General features: G+C 38.4%; 1 protein-coding gene across 3 annotated transcripts in view; it reads left to right on the top strand.

Moving 5' to 3' along the window:
* GABRB1 (gamma-aminobutyric acid type A receptor subunit beta1) overlaps positions 1–12,647 on the top strand; it is a 436,422-nt gene that overhangs the window by 35,686 nt on the left and 388,089 nt on the right. For 2 of the 3 annotated variants that reach the window (XM_054683169.2, XM_016951795.4), the window contains 2 exons: positions 2,285–2,376; positions 2,788–2,855. In XM_054683169.2, the coding sequence (XP_054539144.1) occupies positions 2,304–2,376; positions 2,788–2,855 (141 nt within the window). In that variant the 5' untranslated portion in view covers positions 2,285–2,303. Of the gene's footprint in view, positions 1–1,928; positions 2,103–2,284; positions 2,377–2,787; positions 2,856–12,647 lie in introns of those variants that run through there. The other variant, XM_001154620.6, reaches the window with a different exon arrangement.

Here is a 12,647-nt window from a genome sequence, read left to right as displayed (position 1 = left end):
GTCATAAAGATATTCTCCTATATAGTTTAAAGTTTTGAAAGTTTTGTTTTTTGTATTAAAGTTACGTATCTACCTGTAATATATTTTCATGTATGTAATGATGTAAAGATCTACTTTTTTCCCTTATGGATAATAAATTGTCTTGCAGCATTTATTGAGTAGCTCATCTTTTCCTACTTCTCTTAAAATAGAGGAGTATTTCTGTGCTCTCTATTTGCTCGTATTATTTTGCTTTTTATCCCTACATGAATTCCATGCCAAAGACAAACTGATTCAGTTTCTATATAGCACAATAATGTCTTGATATCTCAAAGGCAAATGCCCCCATATTCCTTCTCTTTTTTTCTTCTTCTTCTTCCAGGTTTTCTTGGCTTTTATTTACCCCCTCATTCTTCTATTTGAATTTTGGAATTAGTTTATTCATTTCCATTTAGAATGTAGGAATTTTGATTCAAATTGGTTATATTTCTTACATTGGATAGAATTGACATCCTTACAATGTTGAGTCTTCCCAATTACCCATATGGTACATTTTCCATTTATCTAGGTCATATTTTGTGTATTTAAATAATGTTATGTACCTTCACTCTAAATTTCTTGTGCATATTTTTCCCCCAGTTATTCCTAGGTACATTAGAATTTTTTGTTATTATTGTAATGGAATAAATTTTTCTATTACGTTTTTTTGTTTGGTAACTCCTGTGTAGGGAAATACTAAGAATATGTATAAGTTTCTTGACCTTGAGACACTTCCATCCTAGTTAGAAGCTAATTTTTAAGCTGTCTCCTCTTTCCCTCATAAAAGTAAGCAGCAGACTATAATAGGAGTAGGGATTACAATTCGCTTTACTTACACTTGTGTGTGTCCCTCTCCCATTAGATGTGAATTTCTCTAGGTCAAGAACCCTTTTTGAATCAGTTATAAGTCCCAGAATGCCCACAACAAAATTTAATATATACTATTTAACAAAAGAACAAACACCTAGTCCAGGGCCTTCTGCCTAACATGTGCTCAATGACATTTGTAGAATCGAAGTTACTGAATTTGATTTAATTCAAACAATACTTGCTCCTGCAGAATCCCAACCTACTGGCGAACAGAGGTTAAACTGTCTGGATGTTTCAGAGTTCTGCTAGGGGTCACAAATACCACCTTAAATGCTGTCAATTTAAGAAGGAGATTTTTCTTATCACAACCTGGAGGAAAAGTGGGGCTTGCAGTGGATGGCCCTAGAAAAAAAGATTGCCTGCCCAGAACTGCTGCTGGATCCTTTGTTTCCCTCATTTCCCAACCTGGATGAAAAACCACAAGGGGAGGGAAGAAAAGTGGGGTGGAAGAAAAGTTGGCTTGCCCCTCCTACTCTGCCTCCTACAGAAGTCTACACCAAGCCAGATGTCCTAGGATGCCTCCCAAGGGCACCTAATTTTTGGAGTTCTCAAATACGTCCTGAGTTTCCTCTGTACCTTTAGTAACTCTCCTGTTCCCTCTCTCTCCATTCTTCCCTGCTCCCAGTCACCCCCACCCACAACCCCCGCTGATCACATCCTCCCGGTGCCCGCCACAGGCAACAAGAGAACAACAGACCCGCCTCCAGAGTCCCCGTTCTAGGACCTCCCTGACTGTCAACGAAAGATGCCAATCACAGGCAGCCTTAGCCAGATCACTGAGCGCCCAGTAAAAAAAACAAAATCAGGTTGAGGGCAGAAATGAAATCAACATAGCAACCTCCAATGCATGAAGGAAACTCCGTTTACACATGCTCGTAGGATCCCCTGCGTGGAAACAGCAGCTTGTCTCTGACTACCCGGAGGACATGGAGCACCCCAAATAGGAACTTTAGAGGGATTGAAATCTGTTGCCTGTTCCACTAGGAATATTGTTTGCAAGGCACAAGGTGTCTTTTGGTAGTGAGCGCGCTCTGCGCATGCGCAGGTCCATTCGGGAATTACTGCCCAGCAGCCGACTAAGTTGCATTCCTTGAATCTTCGCAGAAAAGACAATTCTTTTAATCAGAGTTAGTAATGTGGACAGTACAAAATCGAGAGAGTCTGGGGCTTCTCTCTTTCCCTGTGATGATTACCATGGTCTGTTGTGCACACAGGTGAGCTGCTGTTGTTGAATCTCTCTCTTTCTCTCTCTCTCTTTTTTTTTCTTGGTATGTTTCTTTTTACGTGTCTGCTGGATCATGTATCTTGTTGTTTGGGGGTAGGTGTGCCTGTATCTTTTTATATGTGCTCACAGTTTGTGCTCATTTTGAATACGGTCCCTACTTCTTCCCCTTAGCACCAATGAACCCAGCAACATGTCATACGTGAAAGAGACAGTGGACAGATTGCTCAAAGGATATGACATTCGCTTGCGGCCGGACTTCGGAGGTAACGCTTCATCTTTTTTCAACCTGTAACCCATCCTTAGTTCTCCTTTTCTGTCAAAGATAAATGTCAAAAAAAAAAAAAAGGCATGTCATTTTCGTAAGCGTGCACTATACCCTGGACACACACACACACACACACACACACACACACACACACCCCGGGTCCCCAGTCTCAGGTGGATGAATCCTCAGGCGGAGGCGACCTTCTCCCGGGCCGACACACCCTCTGCATAGTCACTGCATCACGCGTGTGCCCACACCTGTTTTCCCAGGCAGTCCCCTGAAAGGGGTGGTGGGGGGAGCAGGGAGGGAGCCCGTTAAGAATGGAGTAAGGGCTGGGAAGCCCCCAGACCCTCCCCAGCCTGCTGTCACTGAGAGAATCTGTTCCTAATGTAGCCCACCTCCCCGGCAGGGCCCCCCGTCGACGTTGGGATGCGGATCGATGTCGCCAGCATAGACATGGTCTCCGAAGTGAATATGGTGAGTGGCCTCCCGAGGGGCCCGGCGGTTCGGCTTACGCAGATGGGAAATGGACCGGTCCCTTTGCCCTCTGCGTTTCATTGGCGGTCACCTCGCCCCTGGCCCCTGAGGTCCCACTCCGCACGCGCTCCCCGCTCCGGCACACACACCCGGTCGCCCCTGGTTTGTAATTTCGACACACACGGGCTACTGCGGTGTTCCAGGGGAAACGTGCTCGTCACTATTTTGGGAAGGACGAGTGACTGTTGCGCCGTGGATCTGCTGGGGCGGAGTCTGAGCGTTACTTTAGCTGGGTTTCCCTGCGTGTTTGGATGAGGAGGGCACCATCTGCTGGCAGCCGGGCGGCCTGCACTAGGGTCCCCGGACCGGTGGTCGGCAGCCATCACCTCCCCAGGCGCGGTGCTGGCAATCCCCATGGCCCTCGCAGTCCGCGAGCCCGGATGCACCAAGGCCCTGCCACCGAGAGCACAGTCTGGGTTTCAAAGTGTCCTCTCTCTCCAGGTTCAGGCACACCGGGTGGCAGGAGCAACAGGCTAAGACAACAGTCCATGTTTGCTAGTAGGAAAAGTGCCCGAGCCTGGGTAGGCTTGTATTGTTCTCTTGCGGGAGGTTATGAATTTGTCTTACTGCATCTTGCAAATTTAAGTTGAAACAGAATAAATCAAGTCATATTGCTTCACCTTACTCTAGAAACCTAAGCATGCCTAAAAATCCTGATAATTTAAGGGACGTTGGAAGGGAGAGGGGGCGACAGTAACACAGCACAGTCCTTTCATTTCAAAGAGGTCAACATTCTTTTATATATTTCTTCCCTCTCTTTTTGGAAGCTATTGCAAAATGAACTGAAATAGCTGCCACTTTCTCTGTTGGCTGGTTCCGTCCACTGTGTGTAGGAGTTTTCTACTTAGAGTTTCTAACTGTTGCTTCTCGTAAGACGGAAAAGCCTGTTGCTTTTCTAGAATCAACCACCCAGGGAACAGCTAGATCTACGTGAGCAAAATGCCATTTTTATTCCACTTGTGAAAAAATGTTATGGCGGCAGAAATTTATAAATCCTGAATAATTTAAAGAGTAAAACCATTTGAGATTGTATCACTCTATGGCTATAAAGGCTATTGAATTGTCTTTCATTTCATTCCTACTGTGTCGTTTTATTTTAATATACTATGGTTTAAGAATTCTTTTCTTTTCCTTTTTAGGTTATGTTAGGGTCGAAATAAATATGTCTATAGCTTATTGAATAGGAATAGAATAAAAAGTGTGACTATTTAATTTCTGTATTTTGTAGTTGTAGCGGCTCCTGCTTCAAATAACGTATTTAAAATACTATTTGTAAATGTCTCTGATTGTCGTGCTGGAAAAAGAAACTCAATTTTAAAAACGTAATACACAATGAATATTTCTCATTTGGCAAACTGACTTATTATATTCTGTTTACATACATGTTAACACCACAAAGTAACCCAAAACATATTATTTAGAAACACTCTGAGGAATGTAATAATATGTGCCTAATCTACACAAATGCAACTGGACAATATTAGACAATGAATTAGTTTAACAAGTTGTATCATGTAGATTAATAATGATAATATTTTTCCTTTTCAATCATTTCCTTTGGTATCTTGTAAGCATCCACAGATAATTGATAAAATAGAAGATTTAAAAAGCTCAAAAAGCAAATGCAGCCTTTGTTCTACCTTGCCGTGTAGAGTGTCATGCTTTTCAGAATTTTAAAAAATATATAATTCTGTTGGCTATATTGACATACCCCTTTTCAGTTTTTTTTTAAACTCAATTAAATAGGGAAGTTGCTGCAATCAACAACCACCATAACAAAAAGTTCTGTATAATTAGTTGTTCAACTGAATTCATACATAAGCTCAGAACAAGGATTGACTTTAATTGAAATGCCACTGGACATTTCTTCCTAATGATTAAATAATACAGTCTGTTTACTCACAGCAACACGTGTATATGCACTTGATTTTTCAAAAGTATTCACCCAGCTGATAAGCCTTTGAAAATACCTGTTCTACTACAATCCCCATTACCTTTCCACAACAATGTTAAAGACATGATTAGAAAATAGAAACCACTCAAAGTTGAAAAATAATAAACCTTGATTTACTTGTTCTTTCTTGTTTCTCCTTTTAATGAGCACTATCAACAGAACCCAAAGTTTATTTTATCTTCTGTCATCTATGACAAAACATTGAAATAAATAGATTGGAAATAACTCCAAGAAAAATGGAAATAAAGAGTAATGTTTTTAAAATTTAGGGTTCTGTATAAACACAACTCAGATGGTTAGCCCGCACCCCCAAAAGAGAATTGTTTATTATATGTTGTGATATTTAGCTAATATAAATAGGGTAGGAAGTCCATGGAAAATAAGACTTATTGCTTATTGCTTTTTGTATTAAGCATGTTTCGGTACCCTGATAGGCAGTAACTTGAGTAATTTAATAGAAAATTTTCATCAACATTAAATGACAAGAATATAACAAAGAGAATGGACAATAATATCATAAAAATAGTTTTTAAGAAAATGCAAGTTGAATCAATTTCTAAAACATTGCTTATATTTATGTTTTTATTTATTACCATTATTACCCATTCCATGGCTGGGAAAATGACATAATTGTGCATTAAATTAGTAGATTTGAGAACTAGGTTCCATTCATTTTTGTTCTTTTCCATTGCTTCCCCAAGTAAAATATAATCCCTGATTGGTTTACACATTGTCTGCTTTACAGACTAACATCGTATCAAGAGTATTTTCTGATTTCTTAATTTGTGAAAAATTAAGTGTTTTCTTAATTTTTCACAAATTAAGAAACAAAAGCAATCTTTACATAGTAAAGAATCTCTACAATCAAAAATCATTGGTTCTAAGCAGTGAATGCAAAACTTGTGAAGAATAATTCCGATGCAGATAAACATATCTACTTGAGAACAAGACTTTTCAGGCAATAATATTATTGATTAAATTAGAAAGGATTGTTCTTTTGGCATCATGGGATATACTGTTTGTGTGATAGCAACTACATACTGTTACCATTTTCTAAACTATCATCTTAAAAAACCACCATGATTTCCATTTATATATTATAACCTTCAAACCTTGTCTTTTAACTGTTTCTGCCAAGCCACAGACACACACACACATACACACACACGCACAAAGAGGACTGACTAAAGATGAACAGGACGCAGTTGGAGTAAATGGAGACAAGAGCTCCCAGAAATTGTCCTTAACATAACCACTAACATCTGCTACTATAAAGCCAGTAAAACACAGACAGTAGTAGGCAAATTTTCTCTTCGAACAGTAGTTTGGGGAAACATGATATTAACTACCTTCTAACAAGTAGTTGAACTCTTGTATTTCAAATTCCAGTGACTAGCTGTTCCTTTTTATTCAAGAGGTGGATCCTGATTACCAAGTAGGAGTTCCAACCAGGCAGCTCTCTGTACCTAATCTGAAGACACGATGGTCCAAATGGCCACCCCTAGAAGACCTTACATCAAATGAGTCCTGACTCAATGCAGGACTCAATCCAAGCTGTTCCCAATATGAGATAGCTATCATGGATTCATTGTCTTTCCTTCCTTCATGCATGAATGAGTATAACAGTGAATGTTCTTACAGACATTACAGTGAACAACGATGACAAAAATGAAAATGAGCCAATTTTATAAATAATGCTTAATGAAAGACAAACTTAATTTACCAAATATCCACTTAAAATTCACTGTTTCTGTTGTTGTGGTTATTTTAATATTAGACTCTGGAAGTTTCTGGTACATACTTCAATTATATCTCATTACTATCACTGTGGTGACTCAAAACAGTAACTGCTTGTCAGATTCCCAGCCCCCACATGAATTTCTCTAGGTCAGTGCTTCTCAATCTTTAACACATAGGTGAATCACTCTGGGATCTTATTAAAATGCAAATTCCAAATCAGAGGTGTGGGATGGGGCCTGACATTCTGCATTTTTCCTGGGCAATGCTGATTGCTGGTATATAGATTGCACTTTGAATATCAAGGTAGTACATTATCCTAAGTTCTAGCTTAATTAAGAAATTGGCTGGGTGCAGTGGCCCCAACCAGTAATCCCAGCATTTTGGGAGGCCAAGGCGAGTGTATCACTTGAGGCCAGGAGTTTAAGACTAGCCTGGCCAACATGGTGAAACCCCATGTCTACCAAAAGTATACAAATTAGCTGGGTGTGATGGTGCGTGCCTATAGTCCCAGCTACTCTGGAAGCTGAGGCATGAGAATCACTTGAACCCGGGAGGCTGGAGGTTGCAGTGAGCCAAGATCGTGCCACTATGCTCCAGCCTATGTGATAGAGCAAAACAGTCTTAAAAAAAAAAAAAAGAAAGAAAAGTAAAGAAAAAAAGAAATGAACTTTTTTTTTCCATTAAAATTTCTTTAGGAATGTTATTATTTAAGTTGCAGGTAGCTGTTCTCTAAAGGGAAAGTTAATTCCATAATTGATGATGATGATAAGCAACAGGATAAAGGCAGGAGCCTGGAGATGGGGCTTGACCTAAACTAATAAATGGTCTTCTTTTCCGTATTAATACCTGTGAATCAACCAATCTCAAATGATGGCAATGAAAACATTTCCAAGTACAGTAACTCCACAATACTATCCTGTTGCTTTATGGGGACACCTATGCCTTTTTTCTTCAGAATAAAGAACATTGCAAACTGTTTTTGCACCACTGAGGAGCTAGCAATAACTTTGTAAAATAGCCTAAACATACTCTTGATGCTGTCAGTAAGTTCTCTGAGGTTATAATAGAATTTCCTTTGCAAACAGAACAAATAGGTGAGTACCACTTAAAAGCAGAAACAGGTATTAGCTAGCATGTAAATACATTTTATTCTTATATGAGTAATCACACAAGTTTTTCTCTTAGGTTCTGGGTTACAATTTTATAACGTCTGGAGAGGCTGGGGAAGGAAAATCTTCCCTTTGCCTGTCTGTTTGGAGATAGCATATATATATTCGTTTTTTGTTGTTGTTGTTGTTTTTTGTTTTTTGTTTTTTTTACTCTAAGCCACATTAAAGCAAGCCTATCTAGATTGTTTTAAAGTTTGAGTTTACATTTGAAAGCCTGGGATTTTAGGATTGCAGAATCAGACTGGGTATTATGGTGTGAAATACAATGAAAATAAATAGTAACTTACTGAACATTTTCCATATGTGAGGTATGGTTATCAGTGCTTTACATTAATAGCGATTTAATCCTTTACTTAATGCTATACAATTCTTACCCTTCCCCACCATTACAGATTGAAAAACTGAGGCTGAGAGAGCGGGAAATGTTGTTAGGTTAAATACCTTACTCAGAAGTTACACAGCTAGTGAATGGCAGAGTCAAAATTTGAAACCAGGCAGCCTGTCTCCAGGGTCTGGCTCCTAACTACTAGACTAGTAAAAAATAGCCTAGGACTTTGAGTGAGTAATTTGGCTTCTGTAGGTTTCTCCTTTGTAAAATGAAGCTAAATTACATAATTGCTAAACCCTTTTCCAGTTCAAATATCCTATAATAAAAGCTTAGATATTAAAGATTTTAGACTCCCTCAAAATAAAAAAACTTTGTCTCCATCTTACTCCCTTGCTAGATTGTCTTAAATACCATATTCTCCTGGTAGGTGAGTCAATCACAAGAATTTATTGAGTTCCCACTGAGTGCAAATGATGTAGCCTCCTGGGAACATTGAAGTACTGATTGTGTGCAATCTAGGGCCTCTTGAATCATTATTTTAATTAGTCACGGCATCCTCATCCAACTTTTTCTTCCTTAAACACATTCACAAAGACAGCAACAAGAAGCAATGATCTTCAAAATGAAACTGGCCTAATGCCTGGTTTATATTGTATTGAACATTAGAGCCAAGACTAAATTGGAATTATTTCTATGTGGAGCTGTCCATTGTATTTAAACTGGGAACACTGCTCCACCACAACTGAAGTAATAATTTTTTTTAACACTTGTTGTGAAACAGAAGGAAAGTATTATTTTTGAAGATCTGAGTATCCCAAAGGATTTACACAACCTGCCTAAAATCCTTCCATGAGGTGACTGAGAAATGAGGGATAAAACCAGGGTGTTTGTCTTAGCTGAATATCACTTAATATCCATTCTTTAAGTTTCTGATGATTTTTGCCTTGGCAGGCCCCCAAATACTTCATAGCACCTTCAAAACACTCATACACAAATGAAATCTTGCATTATCAAGGAAAGTAAAACATTTCAAAAGAGAAATGAATGGTTTAAATGTTTCCAGTTGGCTTAGGTTTCAGTGAGGGGGCTCAAATGACATAAGCATACTTGAAAATCATAGGAGGAAGAATTAGTAGATGTTTATAGTTGACTAAATGTTAGTACATAGTTCATCCATAAACCATATGAGCACTGAAATTCCTTTTCCCAAAATACTTCTGTTTTCAGTAGATCAAGCATTTCATGAAGTTCCTTGACTTCTATCTATTGAAAGGGAAAGACGTTAATAGTAGCATTTAACAATCTATTATTCACTACTTGACAGATATGCTTAAGAAAATGTTTACGATTAATTCATATCAGTGGTGAAATCTTATAAAAAAGGCTGGCCACAAGAAAAAAGTGAAAGATGCATTTTTTATCTTTAGTGAGCCCAGTTACCCCTTTTAGAGTCCTCAGAGTCTTCATTACTACTCTTCTGCTAAGTGAACCAATGTATCTTTCCCTGTCTCTCACATCCCCAATAAAATCTGTTGTTGCATTGTGAATTTGAGAATAAAGGATAATTTTCCAATAGCATTGATCCAACTACTCAAGCAGAAAAGAAAATACAAAAAAAAAAACAGGCAACTAGATATGGTCTCTGTTCTTGTAGAGCTTATAGTCTTTTTCAAAAAACAGACAAAACAATTTAAAGTTTCTAATCATGAAGGGAAGATTTTTCTTTTTAGAGGAATGTCTTTTTTGAAAAGCATATTTTTGGAAGAAGAACTGTGGATTTGAAACATCCATAGTTATCTTGGTCTATGTGGTAGGTGCTATGATAGAGACATGTATGTATAGGATCCTATGGGAGCACCAGTTGGTAGTTTCTAAGACATGATGAAGGGTTAATGCCTGAAATGAATCTTAGAAAAGAATAGTAGTTAGCAATTGTGTAGAAGTTCTTCTCATTTGCAGCCTATATACATTTCCACACAGAAGAAAGGGCATATGCACTGGGAGGTGTGCCTGAAAACAGCATGAAGTGTTCTGGGAACTACAGATAATTCCTATTGTGAAAACTTAAAAGGCACAGGGAGGATTGTCAAAAGATCAGACTGCATGCTAAAAGCAAGTTGTAGGACAATGTCATTGAATGCTCTCATTGTGTAAAAAGGAGCCTTTCTATAAACATATATTTGTTTGTATATGCACTGACAATTTCTGAAAGGATACACAAAAGAAAATGAGTAATAGTTATTCATCTTGGAAGTGGAACAAGGACCAGAAGTGCACTGCAGAGGAATATTTACTGTCTTTTATATACCCCTTTGAACTCTTGGCTTGAAAAAAATCTTACATGTACGTGTCCTCCACTTTCATTTTAAAAAGAGAATTTGTACTACACACTCACATGCAAACAGATAAAGAAGTGATGCTGGAATATCTATGCTGAGGAAATGGACCCTAATCCTGAAATGCAGAACATCTGCCAAAGTGTTTAAAGGCAACTGTGTTTTGTATTTTAGGTTCTTGCAGCTATGTGGAGGATGAAGTAGAGGAGGCTAAAACTGAGGACAGTGTTAGGAAGCTAAGAGTGTTTCAAGGTCCAGATGAGAGGTGATAGATGCCTAAACTAGTACTTTCCATAGGAATAGACAGAAAAATGATATTCAGAAGCAAATCAGAGGAATTTAGTGACTCTTTGGATGACAGGGGTTAGAGAAGAAATGAGCCCTGCATCCCCATCTATGGTTCCATATTAAGTGATTGACATCGGGGCTGCATGTGCCTAGGGAGGGAACCCAGGGCCAGGAGCACCACACCATCTCTTTCACTGCTGAAGTGGACACATTTTCAGAAAAAAAAATTAGAGTATATTATAAGTATATGTTATAAGGCACTTGGGGAAGAATTGAGTTAGAATATTGAATATTGACATCAATGAACTATTTCTTCCAAGTCTGTTCACAAATAAGGTGAGCTCTACAGAGATAGATCCTGAAGCCCATAAATGTAGCGAGTGAAATGCGTTGGTTAGAGATAGGGAGAAAGGGTGCTGGGCAAAGACAGAATGGAATAGAGTCAACTTTAATTATCCCTAGTAATATAGCTTTTTATCTAGGAGGACCTAGACTCTGACAGTATTTAGAGCATACTTTTCAATCCTTCCAGAGGCGTGATCTTTGTGTTCTGTTTTAGATGCCTTTATAAAACCTTATAGGTAGGGGAAATAGATGTGTGGGAAACTTACTTACACAGCATCTGGTCTCTTCTCCACTGTATCGCTAAAGTGATTCAGAGTCCTTCTGGAACATTGTGTTTCCATGTGAGATTGCATGAAAGCAGTGTGAGTTCTTGTAGAAAGTGTATTTGGTGATGAAATGAGACCGGATATAACAGGCAGGGCAAATGAGGCTGACAGCATGCCTTGAGAAATGAAGCTTACCTGCCAGGAAATTGAACAGTGACTCTCAGGACCTTTGCACAAGAATGAAAACATTTGAATGGACTGTTGGGTATGATTCTAAACAAGAATTCAAGAGAGCCCTGTCCCCTACAAGTTGGTCTCCTGGAAAGAGGAAATCTATTTAAGCAGTCTTATTCATAGATTATACTATTTTGTTTAGAGAAAGACAGAGAAACAGCTAGAGAAATAGATTCAAATAGAAGAGGGCCCTTAGGTAGCTGTTAGCAATCAGCTGTTCTTTCCCTACCTCTACTGAAAAGAGTATGGATGAAAGGTCTTCAGATATATCAGGAAAAATTAGAGGTTAGATGCCTTGACTCTTGTTGCTAAATGGATTAATCAGAGAAGTTGCTAAGAGTGAATCCCATTTGAATGATAGGGTTTATTTGGTATCTTTCCTGAAAACAGAGAAACAGATTTGTCGAAAGCTCAGGATCTCTGCCCACTCTAGCCCTCCATGACTCACGGAGATATTTTTTCTTAAGATTTATTATTTTCAAGGGAATGATACACAATTTTCTAGTCAAGGGAAATAGCTTTGTTGTCTCCATGGAGACAGTTCAATGGCATTCATTTGGAATCCCACCTGTGTCTAGAACATTTTCTCATGTCAGTGGCCATTATTTCTACCTCCTGCCACCTGCAAACCCTCTCCCACCCAAATGCCTCTAGGTCTACTTCAAATCGTATTTTTTCTATGGAGTCTTTTCTGCAGTCTTACCAGAGAGAATTATACTGGAGAAAGAATATCTGGGGCATATTAGGAAATCAAGACTCATAAAAGACAAAAGACCCAATATAATTTAGGAATTATACATATAAAGGTCTTCCTAACCTTGCCTTTATCCCCCTACTATGTAAGCTTTAGGAAGCTTAGAATTATATTCTTTATATTCTCTATTATCACTCCCAGCATATTTTAGGGACTGAATAGTAACATTCACTAGAAATTTTTGAGTCATAAAAATTGTTAGTAAATATAGCATTTACATTTTTAAATTCAGAAATTAATAGTTTCTTCATCAAGTCTACCTTATACTTTAATCTGTAATTTTTTTATGTTGACCATGAATCATGAGCTGTTTCCATA

This window comes from Pan troglodytes, chromosome 3, assembly GCF_028858775.2.
Source record: "Pan troglodytes isolate AG18354 chromosome 3, NHGRI_mPanTro3-v2.0_pri, whole genome shotgun sequence".
NCBI classification, from domain to species: domain Eukaryota; kingdom Metazoa; phylum Chordata; class Mammalia; order Primates; family Hominidae; genus Pan; species Pan troglodytes.
Note: the sequence above shows the minus strand (reverse complement) of the source record. Positions and strands in the feature narration are given on the sequence as shown.